An 18,768-nucleotide genomic window follows, 5' to 3' on the forward strand; every position below is an offset into this window, starting at 1 on the left:
GGAGTTGATGCCCAACTGAATAAGTTATAACCAAGCATTAAAATTCTATTGCCCATAAATTACCCAATCTAAGGTATTTTGTTTTAGTAGCTTGAGTGACCTAAAGCACATAGCATTTAATGCCACCAAGGGTTTCTTCTGCAAACTCTTAGGACTTTCTGTTTCATATAGGAGTAAGCCTGTCTCATTAACTTAGTTAATGTGGCAGGGCAGAGAGCAAAGGCTTCTGGGACTAGCTCTTCGGAGCTGACAGATCAATACCCCCACCCTTCCAGTTTAGATGTGACATTTTGAGGTGTCATCCACAGGGTCTTCCTGAGGTCCTCAGTAGGACTGCGATTTGTTTACCACAGTGGTCACGTGGATTGCCCTCGTTTTCTCTCGTACCTCACTTCTTCCTTCTCATCCTGGAGTTGCCTAGGGACCGTTTCTCAAAACAGTCTGTACTCAGCGCCTTCTTTTAGCAGTCATGACCAGAGAAACCTTTAATGCCAGCAATATTCAAGCCAATCCTTCTGGTTTATATCGAGTACAGGCTGTGCATTTTGTTCTAAAATAAGTCAGATGTGGTTTGTTTCTAGCATAATTTATGGTAGCATAATTTATGGTGCTTTCTTATTTTTTATTCTTTTAAAGATACACACACACACACCAGACACACATACACTTTGCAGGCAAGATGTGCCCATTGGTGCAATAGCGGCATGATTATGCAGTAAACCAGCTGATTTCTGATTGATTCAGAGGTCCCCTCCACAGGAAAAAATTCCAGCCTGGTACTGGAGACCTCTATTCAAAGGCCCATGGCTGGGGAGGTCATGGGACTAGGGACAAGCATACTACTTTTGTTTTGCTAAATGGAAATGCTGTCCTATGAGAATGTCAAGATTCTGGCCATTTATGAACTCCAAACTGGAGTTGCCTACGCCAGGTCTGCACAATACTGAGCCTTCAAACATTCAGCCATAGTTGGTAGATGGACTCAGGGGACAGAGCCCCACACAGGGGAGTAATTAGCAGTTAATAGACTACTGGAAAAGGAAGTCATTGTCTTTAGTAATGGTAGCTACTGGTGGATTATTTCTGCTACAGTGGTTAGCTTCACAGCTGTGCCTACAAGAGTGTCTGTGGTTAAACCTGGTGAGTTATGAAGTAAAACAAAAAGCTGTGAAAATGGCATATGGGGACTTAGTGGCAGGAGGGAGAGTGAGTGTGTTTTGGCAGGGGTAAGAGGAGGTGGCTGAGTGTGACCAGAGTATGACCAGAGTGCATTATATACATGCATAAAGTTGCCAAAGAATAAATTAATTTTAAAAATAAAAGGAAAGAAAAAAATATTTAATGATATTTGTAAACACCAAGAAGCTTTCTAATAGATTTGGGCTAAAATTAGTACTAAATTTAACTAATAATTCCAGGTGTCCGGGTGGGACAGAACTAGAACTAGACAGACTTGAACACTGGGCTGTTAGGCTGGTGAGACTCTTGCTAACTGGACAAGGGATACACAGCTATTTTATGTTTAGACCCCTTGAAGATGTATATGGAGGCCTGCTTGATATGAAGGATGGAGTGATGGTCAAGGGGCTCTTGGAGATGTTGAACAGACCTCAGCGATGGGCGAGTTGCAGGGAGGGCGTGGTGCAGAAGGGCATGGCCCCTCTGAACCCTTCCGTCTCTACTAGAGTCTGCAAATGGTGGCGCCCAGTGTTGTTTGTGAGTGGCTTTTGGATGCGTTTTGTTGCTTCTCATTATGCTCAGAACCAGGATGGTTTCCGTTTGTGTAACTTAGGGTATTGTATCTGTGGGTTGGGTCTTGGTTTCTTTTGAAAAAATTAGGAAATAGGGCACCACGAACCTCGTGGCTACACATAGCTCTTATCTGGAGCCGCATATCAGAGTCCCACTAGGGATGAGGTGGGTGCCTGAGATTTCACATTGGAAATGACAATTAGCCTTCCCCATTAGTTACAGGTGAACCCCTTTTTATAAAAGGGCCACAGCCTTACAAACTCATCAGAAGTTGAAAAAGCATGGCATACATCCAGCCTATCAGTACCCTGGCTTAGCAACAGGGTGTACTATAGCGTATCATTCTCCATGTACCTGTGGTTTGACTGGCAATTCAATGCCACCTCCCTTCATCTGGAAAAGGGTAGCACATCACTTTATCTCTAGATCAGGAAAAGAGAGAATTCATGGTTTAATTCCTAACTTTGTCAAGCTGATGACACTTAGGTTTCAAACCTTTAGCTCCACCTCCTTTGACAGAGTGAAGTGTAGATGACCTATGGCTTAGCAGGAGAGCAGCCATGGCGGCCTAGCTCTCCCTCGTGCTCTGGCCATCCTCCATGGCTTACTGCCCCAAGAAGGAAGTCCCCTGAAAGCTTGCCATCAGATAACACACATAGCGCCTCGTACTCCCTCAGCTTACAGGTTCTGAAATCTCACTCACAATTTTGGTAGGACGCTTGATCCTTGCCTGCCAGCTGTGTTCTATTCAGCCACTGGATCAAATACATCAGGAGTGACTGTCGGTCTTCTCTTCAGGCATGTTCTGAAAACACGAACCCTATCTATCCATGGAGACCCTTTGATAGTCAAAATTTAATCCACATGTGAGGTGGGAAAAGCCACCGTGGCCACTGGAAAATGACCTGCCTGCCTATTCTACTCTGCTTGGATTTTAAACGGCTCACTGTGGGTCTGGCTGGAAGTTAGTCTCCCTCTCCGAACATCTTCCATTGGTGATTCAGACCAAAGGCTGATGACCCCAGGGGAGGGGACAGTGGTGGGAGAAGCATTGGTGCCATTGTCTGATGGCTGAGGTTGGTTGTCGGGAGTTAGCTCTTCCATATATGGAGAGAAGAACAGAAGATGCAGGCTCCGATGTCACACTTTCAGGCTCCAGGGGGTCCATGCCACTGTAATAACTTTCACAGATGTCCTCTGACACGGTGTGTGTTTATTTTAAGTTGTGAGGTCCGCAAGGAGGTTTCTGTCACAGAAGGGGCAGCCCTGACTCTCAACAAGCATTTTCCCTCCTGATGCTCAATGATAGATACAGTAACTCTTTGCCATCTGTAGCTTTCTGTTTCACAATTTGTCACCGTCATGAACCAATAATATTAAAACGGAAAATTCCAGAAACAAACCATTTCTGAACTGTTAAATTGTCATTATTCTGAGCAGCACAATGAACCCTCGTGCTATCCGGCTTGGTCCCACCTGAGTCCGGCATATCCACCTTGTATATGGGGCTCACACAACAGCCACTTAGTAGCTATCCAGCTACCTGACTGGTTGTCATGGAGTCAGAGTGTTTTGTGTTCAAATGACTGCCATCCTACTTCGTAATGGCCCTAAAGCGCAAGCGTAGAACTGCAGGCAATTTTATTAGGGTATGCTATTAAAATTATTTTATTATTAGTTGCCTATTGTCACTTTTACCAGGACTATTTATAAATTAAACTTTGTCATGGATACACATGTGTAGAAAAAGTCAAGCATACATAAAGGCCACAATTCTATGACTTCCACCACCTACTTGGGGGGGTCTCAGAATGTGTCCTTCACAGATAAAGGGGGATATAACACATTCCATTCCATGTAAAGTCCACAGTTATAGTGCTCTCAACTAGAGCCTAGCCCATGGATCATTTGCAATTATAAAACTGCATGTTTTCTAGGGTCTTATGCAGGAAGGGACCTGGATAAGTTGTTTTACAAGATGAGCTGCCTGGAAAGAGGACATTTTGCTCTTTGGAGACCTTGCTCTGGTCTTGGTTTGTGTGGTATCTCCGATCTGAACCTGGGCAAGCTCTCTTGGTGGTTTTCTGTTTGAAGAGGAAGCTGAGCTTGCTCAGGAGGGTCCTGTTGGGTTCTTCCATTGATTGGCTTGGTGAGCACAGTTCAAACATGCTGCCTTCTAGCCGAGAGGTTCCTCTTTCCAACGAGGGCAAGTCTAGATTGAATCCCCAAGGCTCTATAGGGCCCGGCCTTATTCTAGCCCCTAAGAGACTGCTTGGTTTGACTACCAGAGAGCCTGGCAGAAGACTGACCCTCCCGGAAGAATGCCAGACACTTTGGGGGAAATTAGTCATCAAGGGATGACTTTCCCACACTTCAGTGCTTCTCCAGCAGCCCCAGACAGACTGCCAAAACCTACAGCTTTGCCTCTGGAGACACTGAGTTGATCCCCCAAAGCTGCTCAGGCCCCTCATCCCATGCATGCTTCCCTCTCTTCCTCCCCACTGCCATGATGATGGAATAGACCAGTGTCCTGTATATCTCCACTTCAGGTGGTCTAGCCTGACCTGCGACGCCTGTCAGAAACGGAGAACGCCAGTCAGGAAAAACTGTGCAGGGTTTTCTCCTCTGTTGATCCTGGCCAGTGGCGTTAAGGAGATAAGAAGTCGCTGGTGCTCAATGAAAGACGACACTGCTGTTCTGATGTCTCCGCGATCTCGCCTCTCATGGTTTTGTCTCAAGGAATTGCTTAGCAAACATGTTTGTGTGACGACAAAGACGGGAAGGAAACTGGGTCACATCCGAAGGGCTTCATGCGCCTTGAAGCCCTGTTCTCAGTTGTTTGGAATTCAGAATATCTTTTACCCATATGGGCAGACCAGGGAGAACTACGAAGTTTTCTCTATCTTTGTACATGAGTAGGAGTGAGGACAAAGAGTTGTGAATGAGCCAGACAGCCTTGGAAAAAAATAGAAGGCTGGATCGGCGCAAGTGGTCCCATCTAAACATCCAGAAGATGAGCTAAGGGTGAAGTGCTTGCCTGGCACACACAAGGCTCTGGGTTCTTTCCCCAGTGCACACTTTCCCAAAGTCAACAGAAAGCTGGACTGTCACCAGCAGTCACAGAATATACAAGTAGAAAGACAGCTTAATGCTAATCACAAGTCAGCTCTGTTTTATAAAGATGAGGCTTAATCATGCAGAGAAACTCCGTTCTCTCCTCTAAATGACCTCTCGTCTTTTATTTTTTCTTTATTTAGTTTGTTGTTGTTGAGATGTCCAGAGTAGGCAGAAGCTTCTAGGCATAGGATAATGGCAAGGTACTGCATCACAAAACAATGACCCAGCAAACCTCAGCATGCTTTTTAAAGAGAAAGTGGCCAAGTGGAAGGAGTTTTGTGGGAAGGGTCTTCAGGTAGTGGAAGGAAGCGCTAAAGAGAACTCAACCTGGTGACTGGCCATCAAGCCCCGAATCAACCGGCTGGAAAGTCAAAAGCATGTATTCTGTGAGCTGGAACATGCTAGATACACATATGTTCAAGCACACACCTCTATGACTGCAGGAAAGTATAAGCCTTATAGATAAGAGAAACCATGTTGATGCTGTAGTCTATATCCGCAATACCAGTCTCTCAGGAAGCTGAGGCAGGAGGATCAAGGGATCATGGGTACCCCCGAGCAGCATTAGTGAGCCTTCACATCAAATTTTAAACAGAAAAGAAAGAGAAGAAAATGAATAGTTGTGAATACAAAGATGGAAAAAAAAAAAACTAGGCTCATAGAACCCATGCTTTGAAACAAGCTTCAGAAAATAGGACTGAAATGATTTTGTGAAAGTGCTACACGCTTCTTCTGCTGTTCAATGTCCTAAAGCAATCAGGAAGAATAGGTTGTAACCTGCCAAGCACTTGAGGAAATTCCACTGATAAATTTGTGGATAATGTGCACATCTGTAAAAACTCATTAAGCGAGCAAAATGTTAGCCTAGCAGTTGTGCAAGTAATGCTCACATGTTTAACGGGATATTTTTCAAACACAGTGAAAGGACTAAATTGTCACTAGCATGCAGAGAAGGCTTTTGGATAAGAAAGGCCTCAGCTATTGGGAAAGGAGACAATACTCTTGGCCATCATACGAAGGTGTCTCTGGGCGCTTTATCCTCATGGTTAAGAGGCCAAGGAACTTGTGCTACCTGGTAATTTGCACGTTGTTCTCTGTGCATTGCTCACTCATCAGCCTCATGCAAATGTGCAGACACTTGCTTCCTGGTCGGCTGCAGCACACTTCCGGTACCTGCTTGGTATTTTAGTCCCCTAGCACCAAGCTACCTGGTATAGATCCAGAATCTGACCTTAGGAGGAGTCTACGGAAGGCATAGCACCAACCCAGAGTGCATGAAGTCATGGAGCAGCCCATCTTTCTCTTCCCAAACAGAGCCCTGCCTTGTTGCTTGGTCCTTAAGGGGGCACCCGTCGCTGGATCTCCCAGACGCTGCTGTCTATAGAGTCCAGATAACCTCTGACAGTTGCGTGTTCCTTCATCACTGTGTGCAGATGGAACTCGCAAAGGGGTTTTCACTGAAGGCTGCTTTCTCAGACCCTGGTGTCCCCTGCCCCTGCACACCTGCCCCAGGCCTGAACGGAAACCATGCCCAGGCCCTTGTGCTGCCTGTGGTGCTGGGGAATGGAATTGCTGACTGTGAACACCACGGCCTTTCCCATCTCAACCTCTCCCAAGAGTTTCCTTCCCAAACACGAACAGAGCCAGGTGTCTCAGGGTACTTCATACGGCCGGAAAGGGCAGTGGCTAGCCTTTAGAACACTCATTTCCTGCCCGCTGAAGAGGCCTCTATAGAACCACAGACTTGGCTTTCTTCCCCTCTGTTCGCTGAGTGACTTAGTATCTCCTTTTTAATGTGCTCAGGAGAATTCGCACGGCCCTGCAGGCTTGGCTTCTAAGTGGTTTCCATGAAATGAAACCACTCCACTCCAGGGTCCCAGTGGTGAGCTCCCAGGAACTATCTATAGGGATTGCTTCCCTTCCAGCATCTGTCCTGACTAGCTCTCAAAAAAAGCAGCTGCATCTCATCTCATCTCATTACCAAGCCTCTTGTATTTTCTAAGTCAACTTCCTGCTTTAAACTTTGATAGAAAAGTCAGCACCCTGTTCTAGGTAGTGTTCTGTCCAGTCTGCATCCTGCATGCTCAAACTTATCACCAGGGATTCATATTCTCTCTCTCTCTCTCTCTCTCTCTCTCTCTCTCTCTCTCTCTCTCTCTCTCTCTCTCTCTCTCTCTCTCTCCCTTTCTCTTTCTCTCTTTTCATCTCTCAATATTAATTGCACACAGCATAAGCTAAGAGATGACTTTCTGTGCGGGGTTTGAAAGCATTGCTGAATGATTACACGGCTTGTGATTCTTTCGGGTGTTTGATATTCTCATTGTTTCTTTGGTATTGGTTTTGTTACTCCTTCCTTCAGAATTATCCGGTTCTAGGGAAAGCAGCCCCCTTTCCTTTATTCTCTGCCTCCCAGGGCACCTTAAAACTTTCTGATGAACATTTTATCCCTATGCCTTGTTCATTGAATTCTGGGGTAGGTCATTCGTAGTTTGCCCTCTGTTCAGTGGGGGATTTTGCCAGCGTTGTTCTGCATTCTTAAAGCCTGATTAATCGTCCTGTTTGACTACCTTGATGGATCATGCAGGTGCGTGCGCGTGATTGGATTTAGATTTTCATAATTAAGGGACATTTTGGAGGTCAGGTAAATTGCCACCCCAAAGCAAACTTCAACAACTTATAAATGCTATGTAGACAGATGTGAATGAGGCTGGTTGTCTCCGAGCGGTGGTTCTCACCCTGTGGGCTGTGACCCCCTTACACAGGGGTCACATATCAAATGTCCTGCATATCATATATTTACATTATGATTCTTAACTGTAGCAAAATTACTGTTATGAAGTAGCAACAGAATAATTTCCTGGTTGGGGTGGATACAACATGAGGAATCGTATTAATGGGTTGCAGCGTTAGGAGGGTTGAGAACCACTGCCCTGGAGGACAGGAGGGCAGATGTTGACTGAGAATCTGAAGCTTGAGAACCAGATGCAGCACTAACCGGAGACCCTGGAAACTCTCAGGAGATGGCTGGGTCCCATGGGATCATCCACGACATACTGCCCATGATAGAGCATCCTCCTTTCTTCACTGACTACTCCATGGGGGAACCTTGTTTATGTGGGGGAAACAGGCTTCTTTGTGATGTAACCATGCCAACTGCCCAGGAGGGTCTTGATTGGCAAACACACCATTTATACTGGAAAAAAGAATTCCCAGAGGGTGGGATAGGGGTCAGGGAGAGAGGGAAAACTGTTTCTAGTCAGAAGATATTTCCCTTCTCTTCTTCTTCCTCCTAGCTGTTTGGCTATTAGAATGCCAGGAGAGGATGAGTTGGAACTCTTAGGTTTGTGTTAAGCTCAGTCATATTATCTTGTTTACTCACTATATATGTGGTTCAGTTTCTACACCTGGAAATGGAGATCCGCATCCAACCTCCCTCTAGGATTTTCATATGAGGGTTACCATTCTAAGTGACTATTAGTTTTAAAATAACATACTTAATGCAGCTGCATCACCAAAAGCCCACACCAACATGGGTTAGACTCACAAAAGCTGGAATTTAAGAGGGAGATTATTATAACAATGACGATTACCTGAGAGGAAGCCTACTGATTTCTTACTAACACGGTAGTTTTAAGGTACCTTTGTTTATACAGCCATTCTCCACCTAGAAGTTCCAGAACTTGATGATCTGATCTAGTGGCAATCTTGAGAGATTCTTTCCCACCTTTGGTCAACCATGTCTAGAAAGATGGTTAGTATCTAAGGTTGTGTGCTGCACATGGTCACGGTCACACCAATCAGCATTGCTGTTATGGCACACGAATAGCCGTCAATAACACATATAAGAATGAATGAAGCTGCGTGCCGGTAAAACTTTACTTATGGGCATACATTTAATTTTCATGCAGTCTTCATGTACCACAGTGCTTTAGTGTGGATCTTAAATGTCTCCCGATGTCTTATGTGCCAACGGTTTGTTCACTAATGTGGGGTTAGTGGTAGGTGGAAGAACATTTAAGAGGCGGGGCTTGGTAGGAATTTGTATAGCAATTTCTTATAATTGGCTCAGTTGTGGAAGAAAGCTCATCAAGACTTAGATCTAAAGGGAAGCTCCTTAAGACTCAGGAAGAAGCAACTCAAAAAATCTCAGAAAGTTTCTGAAATTTACAAGATGTACAAGATACCCCTACCCCCCAGGGTCATGTAAGCAGTAAGGATCCCTGAGGAGATGAGCCTCTGACCTACCAGATTGCCTCCAAGTGGTGCAGGCAGATCCAGGGTTTCAGCTTTTGTGAGTCTCACTTGTGCTGGTATGGGCTTTCGGTGAAAACCACGTTTGAGTGATCCAGGCTCCTGTGAGTCACCCCTCACTCACACGCCTGTGAGTAATCCCAACACACTCACTGAGTCTCTAAACTGGGCTTTGGTGGCATGGTTACTCTAGTCTGTCATTAGTTCCCTTTCCGTGGTGTTTGTCCGTCTCCCCAGGAAGACTGTCAGTAGAAGTCCATGGGTGGCTGTGGGCGGCCCTCAGAGGGAACTGAGAAATCCGGTCTGTTCTTCCACCCTTTCACTTCCCGCATGTGCGGTGGTCTGTTTTCTTCAGTCCCGATATGAAGAACATCTCACCAAAGGCCCAAAGCAACAGGCACAAACATTCACAGACCGAAACCTCAACCCGAGGAGCCAAGATAAACTTTCCTTTATGAGGCTGATCATGTCAGGTGTTTTTCGTAGTACCAGAAGCATTATCCTTATTTTGAATTCTTTAATCATTTAAAAATGAAGAAGTAACTCCTAGCTCACAGGCCAAGTGTGAGATTTGGCCTGCAGGCCTCAGCTGGCAGTCCCCTGATGCAGACTATTTCCAAAAACTCTTTCCATGGCCAAGCTGTCTGCGGGTATTAGAGAGAACAAAAGGGAGCATGGAGCTATTCAGGCCCAGCACACAGAGCCTCTCATTGCCTCTGCCTCCTTGTTAAATAAGTCCTTGGAAAGCATACGAAGCAGCAAGGTTGTAGTCTATTCTCAAGCTTTGCCAGGTAGCATCACCGAGACCCCTGCAATCTGACCCCTATGAGAAACTTTCTAGCAAACTCCACAGCAGCCACCTCAACAATAGTTAACGGAGGATTTCCTGGGGTGTGAATGGCTCATTTATTTCTATGACAACCGAACTTTTGAAATGAGCCGGCCCCTCTGAATGCTGCATCCAGGGAAGAAGGTTCTACAATGGCTCTTGGCGGTGTGTCCTGATTCCAGGCCTTCATCTACACCAAGGGACAGTGGCACTGCTTAGACATGTTGTCCAGAAAGCTAGCTATTTGGGGGAAAGTTTCTCTTGTGGTTTATACCTCAGAATCTGGCAAAGTTGTTAAACTTCTTGAAAACTGGTTAATTTCTGAAATGTCACTTCCTAGTTTCATTTGCCTTTAATTAAGCCTATAGTCAGAGATGTTTCTGTTGCAGTGATTCTCAACCTGTGGGTAGCAACCCCTCTCAGGGTCACATTTCAGATAACCTGCATATCGGATATTTACGTTATGATTCATAACAGTAGCAATATAGTAGTTGTGAAGTAGCAGTGAAATAATTTTATTGTTGGGGTCACCACAACATTAGGAACTGTATTAAAGGGTCACTGCATTAGGAAGGCTGAGAACCACTGTTCTATTGGCTGTATCATACCATATAAAGTTACCAACAGCAAAGATTGATTAAACATGTAGTGTATGCAAAGAACTAACTTTTCCTGTAGTCTTTCTCACTGAATCCATCCAAGGCTATGTGAGATAAAATATGTCTCTCGAAGTAGGCTGAAAATGGTCACTGAAAACATTTATGTCCTCATCTTTGGAACCTGTGAATGCTACTGTGGTATATGGTCAGAGACATGGCCATCGCTGTTAGGAATCTCGTGTCTGGGAGGTCATCCTCATACAAACATCTCATAAGAAGGAAGTGGAGAGCTTTGCCACATATTGTTTGTGTTAATGAAGGCTGCATATGAGTAAATACACTAGTAAGTATTGGTACCACATAACTAGGCTTTTTAAAATATTATTTTATGAATTAATGTAGGAAGATTCCCGCATAGTCTTGCATTTAGATTAAACAACATTGGCTTCTTCTTCCTTTTTCTTTTTCTTTTTTTTTTTTTTGCAGTTCTCTTACTTGAACAAGTTAGGACTTCTGCTTTTCAGAAAAATGTGCTCGCTTCCTGTTTAGATATTTTTATTTTTAACTACTTATTATTGTTGTATTGTATTAGCATGTATAGCCATATTGACCTCAAAGTCACTATGAAGTCAAGGATGACCTTGTACTTCCACATCCTCTAGCCTCCACCATTCGAGGCACGAACCACCACATCTAGCTTCTTAGTTTGTACCTAACATTCAAAAACCGCTTCTGATGGTCCCTCTTTCTCTTGATTTTGTTTTTAATGATTCAGAAAACAATTTCTATCTTAAGTTCTCTCCTCTTGGAACTAAAATTACAACTGCAACAAAAAGAGACAAAAGAAGCACGACCCTAGAATATCACAGCAACTATGTTTTCAGCCTCACAGTTGGATCCCAGAAGCCCCTGAGGTGCTAACACGGCCCCAAAACCTTGCTGGCCAGAGTAATTCTAGGCAGCCTTTGAGTGAGGCTGCTGCCCTACAAACCCAGGAGCGGAGTGGGAGACTCTCTGCATCTGGGAGTGTACAGTCAACCCCTAAAAAGTGTCCTTTCAGAAGACAGAGTCAGGGCCACCCCCTGCAGGAGTTCCTAGGGCTCAACTTGCCTTTCTGTGGAGCCCAGAGTGCACCCATGATCCCCTCAGTCTAAAGCCCGTTGAGTGGTTTTTACATGGTCATGGTTTTCTTCCCGAACTGTCATGACTCCCACCTACAAACCCTATTTTTAGCCACAAACAGGCTCCACGGCAATACCCACATCCCTCGTAACCACTCAAGGCAAGGGATCTTTCCAAAGTAGATGCTCCTCAAAGCCAAAGACAGGCAAGTCCCCTTGTCTGGGGCTCATCATTTTCTCAGCTCCCTGAGAACTATGCCTGGCCATGCCACGGCTTCTTTTGCCTTTATACATGCGATTCTCTCTGTGAACTCTCCTCCACACTCCTCTATGCGATTTTACACAGCAACAAAATTCTGCACACCAGGGTTAATTAAGAGCATGGCTTTTGGATTTAGAGAGGCCAGTGATGGATGTGCTTTAATTCCACAAATATTTACTCAATGTTTTGTCTTCTCTGTCACCCAGGAGCATACTTTCTACAGTATTAGCTGGAGAGCCTTTGCAAAGTTAGCTAGCATCTCTGGCCCCATGTTTATACTCATAAAGCAGAGATCATGCCAATGAAGCACTAGGCATCGTCCTTGACACACACAGGCAGACCCTTCAAAGGTTTTGTCCAGCTAATCTTTATCATTCTTCAAGTTTAAATCTATGTTAGGTGATCCAAACTTACTCTCTTCCAATCACGTGTCCCCTGGAACCTGACCCCTGCCTTTGAGACATCCCATCCAAAAAGCATTTATCCTTTGGTTTCTATTGGCTGATGCACCCACTATTCCTGGATGAAAACTCCGCATGTTTCCTTTGCTTTGTTCCAAGTGCCCGGGGTTTATCCTGAGATTTAATTACTCTGCCGAGAAGGTCCACCTCCAGATAGATGATCCATCCCAGACAGTGAGGCAGCCCTCATGTCCCCGTTTTCCCCCCAGCAGGCCTAATGCTCCTGCCTCTTCTTCAGTGAGTAAAAGGACACAGGAGGCTTGGCTGCAGTCTGAGGGGGAGTCTGGGACACAGACTGGCCAATCACACGAGACTGAATGACCTGGAGAATCAAATCCTAACTAGTCCATGTGTCTCAGATCTTGGCGTCAATCCACACCTTAATTGAACTTGTCACCGGCAGTCTAGGCTCCCCTTTATCCCGAAGATAGCAAGCATAACAAGGTGAACTCTCTCCTCATCCAACCTGTCATTCTCCTTTTCTTAGTTTTAGTTTTTAGAATGTACTTCAGTGTTCCTGTTTAAAGGAACAAACGAGTCCATCAGCCTACCCCAGAAATCAGACTGGCCCTCTGTGTCTCCCAGGCCAGATCCTTGGGTGACAGAGGTCAGGGTCAGCTATTTGCCCGAGAGTCGCTTTCATTACTCCCAGCTTGCGGTGGGATCAACACCGAGGCTCCGTGTCTCCTCTCCACACTCTTCAGCTCAGGCCACATTTCCCCCATTTCTCCATAGGTTTCCTAAAGCCCACTTTTCTACAAACCAGCTCTTCTTCTTGCCATTGAAAATGGATCCTAAGGCCCATTTCTCTCTACTGTGTCATGATATCACAGAAGGAAAAAGGCGAGGGAAGACACCAAACTCAGATTTCATAACTAACCCTCTCCTGACTCCTGGCTCGTGGTGCCAACAGCAAGAGTCCTCTCAGCGGAATCCTTCTCACTGTGTGCCACCTCTCTAAACAGCGGCACTGAGGACCAAGTTTCTAATACATGCTTCAGGACACAGTCAAACCACAGCACCCCTCCCCCACTTTGCTGTCTTGATTCCCAGGGAACCTCCCCTCCCCCCCGACACTGGATGCTACTTCCAAAGTGCTTGCAGCTTTCATGGGCGGTGCAGCACTCATCACAAGTGCTCCCGAGGTGGCAGCTGAGGAACAGAGATCTTTTGAAAAAAAAAATGACTTGACGCTTACTCAGTTTGTGTCCCTGGACGCCATGGGTACCCTGGAAAGTCAGCCCAGGTGCAGGATTTGGGGGAGTAAAAAAAGGAAAAAAAGCTTGTTGGAAGATCGCTGATCATTTGTTCTTGTCGGGGCTGAGCGCTTAGCCCAGGCTCCACATCTAGACTGTTTCTCTCTCTCTCTCTCTCTCTCTCTCTCTCTCTCTCTCTCTCTCTCTCAGTTATTTTCAGCCGGCTGTCCTTCTCTTCCTCTTCCTTCCTTCTCACAGCTCCCAAGAGTTGCCCTTAAAGACTCACTGCGCCTGGACAGAGCCCTGGGCTGCTGAGCACCTCGTCCCTCACCCATACCTACTTCGTACTCATGTTGTCCACACCACAAGGCCTTAATTTCCCCATAAACCCAAACAAACATTTCATAAGACCTTACCGCAACTCTGGTAGAATACTTCCAAGCCCCCGCTGCTGCAGGCCCGGTGTGTGGGCCAAGCATCCCCTCTGCCATGGCCACTGCTGCTGGGAGAGGTCAGAGTCCACAAAAGGAGAGCAGCCGCAACACTGTTCATGGTTAAGGGTTGTGTGTGACCAGTGCTAAATAAGCCCAATGAAAAGGCCTCCACCGTTCTTTCTCCCCCCCCCCTCATGAAAAGGGTGGTATGTTCAGTTTCACTTCTCAAATACTAGGCTCTGGGGAATCGAAGGTGAGAGGCCAAAGGCAGAGAGAAAAGAGGGGCATTTGAATACTGTTCCAGAAGGTCTTTTCTCATTTGAAATAGTAGGTGTGTGGGGGTATGGGTTAGATTGAAAGCTGACTTCCTGATTTTACAGGAAGAGGTGTACCATGACTGCTCAGAAGAGCCTTCCTTAGGGTCCCAGTTCCCCAGTAGAGCTATAAACTCAGGCCACCATGTGTTTTCCATCAGCGCGCACATCCTTGAAGGCTCCTGAAGGGAGACAGAGCTGGATGAAGCCAGCAGGCACATTTGGCATTTGGAGGGTTGGATATATCATTCGGGATCTGGAATGAGGCTTTTGCCCCCTCTGTACTGGCTCCTCTCTGGCTTTGGCTCTGGTGTTGGGGTTAGGAGTCAGCAGTACATTGTCCAGCAGGAGAACAGGACTTTGCTCTTGGAGCCTTGCAGAATGTCTCTGAGCATGTTGGCTCTCTGTGCAGATGTGTGTGCCCGCACGTGGAGGTCAGCAGACAACTTCTGGGACTCAATTCTTTCTTTTCCCTGTAGCTTCTGGGGATGGAACCCAGGTCACCAGGCTGATGAGGTAAGTGCTTTTACTCACTGAGTCATCTCATTGGCCTGTGGCCTCCGTTATTGCTAGTTCTACTGTTGGTTTCTGGTGGGATCATTGATGCCACTTCTCAAAGCCAAGAAGGTTCTTTCTTCTGTGGACTCCTGTTGTTCTACTTCAGAACGGCGAGTTTTCTTACTCTCAGCCCCACCCCCACTCTACATAGTTCTCAGATTCATGGCCCAGGCCAGCAGTGCTCCAGAGCAATAGGGGACACTGTTTCTCACGGCAGGAGGAGATGAATTATATTCCATTGAGAATGTACAAAGTATTTTTAGAAGATTTCTCAAAAAATTATATCTTCTTGCATGACAGATGGCATTTTTTTTCCTTATAGGAAAGAGGAGAGAGCCTTTAAGGAGTTATATGTCCTTGTTTTGAGCACCGAGAAGCAGGACTTGACCCTGACCGCTTTTGGTGACCCATCTGTTTCAGAAAGCAATCCCTAATGACGTAATCTTGAGTTCTGTTATGGTTTGAATATTAACTGTCTCATGGAGTCCCACATGCTAAGTGTTTGGTCTCCAGCCTGTGGAACTGCTGAGAGGTAGTGGAACCTTTAAATTAGGTCATCAAGGATTGGCCCTCAGAGTGGATATTGGGACTCTAACCCTTCTTCTTCCTCTCTTTGTTCTGTTTCCAAGTTGCCACTAGACATAAGGTTTCTTCCACCTGCATCCACAACCTATCATGCTCCACTGCAACCCACACAACAATCGAGTCAAATGCCCTTGCCTTGAAACCACTGAAGCCATGAAGCAAACTGCACTTGTCCTCCTTTCGTTTGTCTTAGGCACTCTGTCATAGTGATGGAAAGCTGACTAATACAAGCACGGTGGTTTGAAGAAGAATGGCCCCAAGAGGCTCATGTATTTCAATGCTTAGTCACCAGGGAATGGAGCTGTTTGAAAAGATTAGAAGGGTTAGGAGATGTGGCCTTATTGGAGGAAGTGTGTCACTGGGGGTGGGTTTTGAGGTTTCAAAAGCCCGTGCCAGGCCTTGTGCTTCCTTACGGATCAGGATGTTACTCTCAGCTGCTTCTCCAGTGCCATGCCTGCTTGCCATGGTGATAATGGACTAAACCTCTGAAACTATAAGCAAGCACCCCAATGAATGTTTTTTATTTTTATGAGTTGCCTTGGTCATGGTGTCTCTTCAAAGCAATAGAACAGTGACTAAGACAAGTTTTTAACTAGAAACTTTATAAAGACAACAAAAATTCTTTTGAGAATGTCCTGTTCCTTACTATAGAATAAGATTCGAATCATCTTATGATAGCTATTTAAAATATGGTTATGTATATGTAAATGGTAACCGAACAGGCTGCCAGGCTCTGGTATCATCTTCCCCTTTAGCAAGTGGTGGCTAAAAAGGCTGTGTCTCTGCTCTTGTCGGCATTCCTCCTCTGCTTTTTGACAGCCCTCTTCCTCTGTCTCCCACTGTGCTCCTTTCATAGTGGTCATATCGGGAGGGATGCCCTCCTTTTCCTGCACAGTGCAAAGAAGAGTGTCTAAAGATGGAGAGGGAAACAGCAACGCGGGGAAGGAGAAAGGGAGGCAAGGTGAGCTGGGAAAGGGAGGCTGCTGAGTGGGCTGAAGCATCCTGTCTATGGGCGGGATGAGCCAAAGATATCTAAGAACAGAGTCTAAACCCTTAAGAGCCTGATGCAGGAGCACTGTGACTTTGAGGCCAGCTTGAGCTACATGAGATCCTTTCTTGAAACAATAACTGCCCTCCTAACCAAACAATAACAAAATATGCTCTATTTTTTTTTTGGCCGTGCAGTGTGAGAGCCCCCTCTAGATCATCTTCCATATCCCCCTTCTCTGTATGTGTGTTTAAGGGAAGAGGTTCAACTTTGCATCAGTTTCCTGTGAAGTTAGAGGCTAATGCCATGGGAACCCAGCCCCCTGAGAAAGCGATTCAGTTTCAGTGTGGATATTGTACTTTTTTTTAGGACAAGGAAGGGGTTTAGATCAGTTTTATCTCCCTCTTACATGCTGCTCTGAACACTAAGACTAATTTCATCATCAGCAGCTCTTTCATTCTTCTTTCTAGTCAGTGGTACCTGTCCACCTCTAACTGGCCTAGGATATTTATTACAGTCCAGAACTGCATGACCACATACGGGTTGACAACTGACCAGACTTACAAAGGTGGCCAGCAGTACATTTTCTGTTTATCACACCGCTGGCTTGCATCGTTTTTTTTTTTTTTTCTGTGCTAATTTAATCTTAAGTTGCCTTGCTCACTGTGACCCTGACAGAATCCACTGCTAATGTTGCCAGGAAGAGATCCCATGAAGCAACTTGACCTAGAAAGCAAAGTCAAAGTGGTGAAGGGCAACAGAGGTAGAAACTCAGTGGTCGTTGTCTGCCTCTTTGTCAGGTGCCATTGCACCATGGGTGTGAGCTTGAAGAATAAAATCAAAGGAGACCATTGAAAGACCTGCGTTACTAGAGCAATGAGAGTCATGGAAATTTAAAAAGGGTCTACATTAGATATGGAGAAGCATCCAGAGCTTGGGATGGAAGACCAGACGTGTATTTATCCTGTCACTATGACGGTCATGGTCAAAACCAGAAGTTTGTTTTCAGTGTTGCAGGAAAAGCCTGGACTCAAATTCTTTGAATTTACTATTGTTTCTGAGTAGCTTAAAAAGATTGGAAGACCTTTGCCCAGTGAGCAGAGTCTGGAGGGCTAATGTCCAGGCGTTTTGGAAAAAGTTTTGGAAATGGTCAATCATTTACTTGGTGAAGCCAATCAATCCCCAGTGCTATCCAGATCTGTGCCACGTTCTCTGTGATGGTCACACGATGGCCCAATGTTCCTTATGTCATGTTTCTCAGAGCATGTCCCATTGTTAAGTGCCCATGACTGCCTATCAAGTGGAATGTCTATCTTTCTCTGAGCCTGGCACCTTCTCCCTGTGTCCTGTCTCTTGGTTTCTGTCACACTATGGTGGGAGGAGGCAGGTTTTTCAGACTTCTAGATTGAATGAAAACTGTAAACTGCTCACAGGTATGAGTTGCCATTCCTGGCTGAGAAAGAGATTTGAAGACTGAAAAGTAGGATTCTCTGATAGAACTTCCAGAATACCCTATGCATCTCTGCTGCTGCATATAGACAATAAACTATCACATTTTCCAAGCCTAGTAGCTCATTAAGTTTTTCCCATTAACCATTTTCTCTAATGGATTAACCATAGCAGGCTTCTATGAAATGCCAGTATCGCCTCATTTTGTTATTGTTGCCACATTTGTTATCATTATTAATGTCTAATTACTCCTGGAACATAATATGTAAAGTATTTTGTTTCTAAATGAATCTATAAATTCTATAGCAAACTCTAAGCAGAAATGAATTTTGGTTGAGGAATACATTTGCTATTCAAGGGAAGAGCTAGGCACTATACATCAGCTAGATCAATTTCCCAATGATTTAAAGGGCAACACATTGCAGCATCTGATTAAAACAGAAGAAATTACTCAGATGTGCAGGGCATGGAGGTCTCATTTGAAAAGACGGATAATTATTGTACTCTATAGCATGGGATAAATTAGCAATTTGCAGCCAAAACTCTGCCCCACAAATTGAGAATGCTTTCAAGGTTTCATCCTGATGAGACTGAAAGAATTTCAGGAAGTTCAAGGAGAGACCCTGTGGGAAACTAAAAGCATCGTAAAGAATGGGGAGATGGCTGACATATGGCAGGTAGTGGGGAGATGGTTCTTACATGGCAGGTATTTCAGTTAGAACCTGGCCCTTTGGCTTCTGTGTATGCCTCCAACTCTGGCTGGCTTCAGGACTTCTAGATATCACTATAAGATAGGTGTTTGGCACATGTAAGTCAACTCTCTGCACTGCCTATGATGCTGGACTGGAAGAT

General features: G+C 45.3%; 2 protein-coding genes across 4 annotated transcripts in view; one reads left to right on the forward strand and one right to left on the reverse strand.

Moving 5' to 3' along the window:
* The window catches only part of Ly86 (lymphocyte antigen 86), a 60,199-nt gene extending 45,869 nt beyond the window's left edge, over window positions 1–14,330 (reverse strand). Inside the window, exon 1 of the mRNA XM_050142347.1 lies at window positions 14,005–14,330. Coding sequence (XP_049998304.1) covers window positions 14,005–14,218 — 214 coding nt within the window. The 5' untranslated portion in view covers window positions 14,219–14,330. The remainder of the gene's footprint in view (window positions 1–14,004) is intronic.
* Window positions 14,331–14,478: 148 nt separating this feature from the next.
* F13a1 (coagulation factor XIII A chain) overlaps window positions 14,479–18,768 on the forward strand; it is a 406,032-nt gene continuing 401,742 nt past the window's right edge. Inside the window, exon 1 of one of the 3 annotated variants that reach the window (XM_050142342.1) lies at window positions 14,479–14,852. In XM_050142342.1, the coding sequence (XP_049998299.1) occupies window positions 14,598–14,852 (255 nt within the window). In that variant the 5' untranslated portion in view covers window positions 14,479–14,597. The remainder of the gene's footprint in view (window positions 14,853–18,768) is intronic. The other 2 variants (XM_050142345.1, XM_050142343.1) reach the window with 2 other exon arrangements.

Source organism: Alexandromys fortis, unplaced genomic scaffold (genome assembly GCF_014885135.2).
Source record: "Alexandromys fortis isolate MF-2015 unplaced genomic scaffold, M_Fortis_MF-2015_v1.1 scaffold_5, whole genome shotgun sequence".
NCBI classification, from domain to species: domain Eukaryota; kingdom Metazoa; phylum Chordata; class Mammalia; order Rodentia; family Cricetidae; genus Alexandromys; species Alexandromys fortis.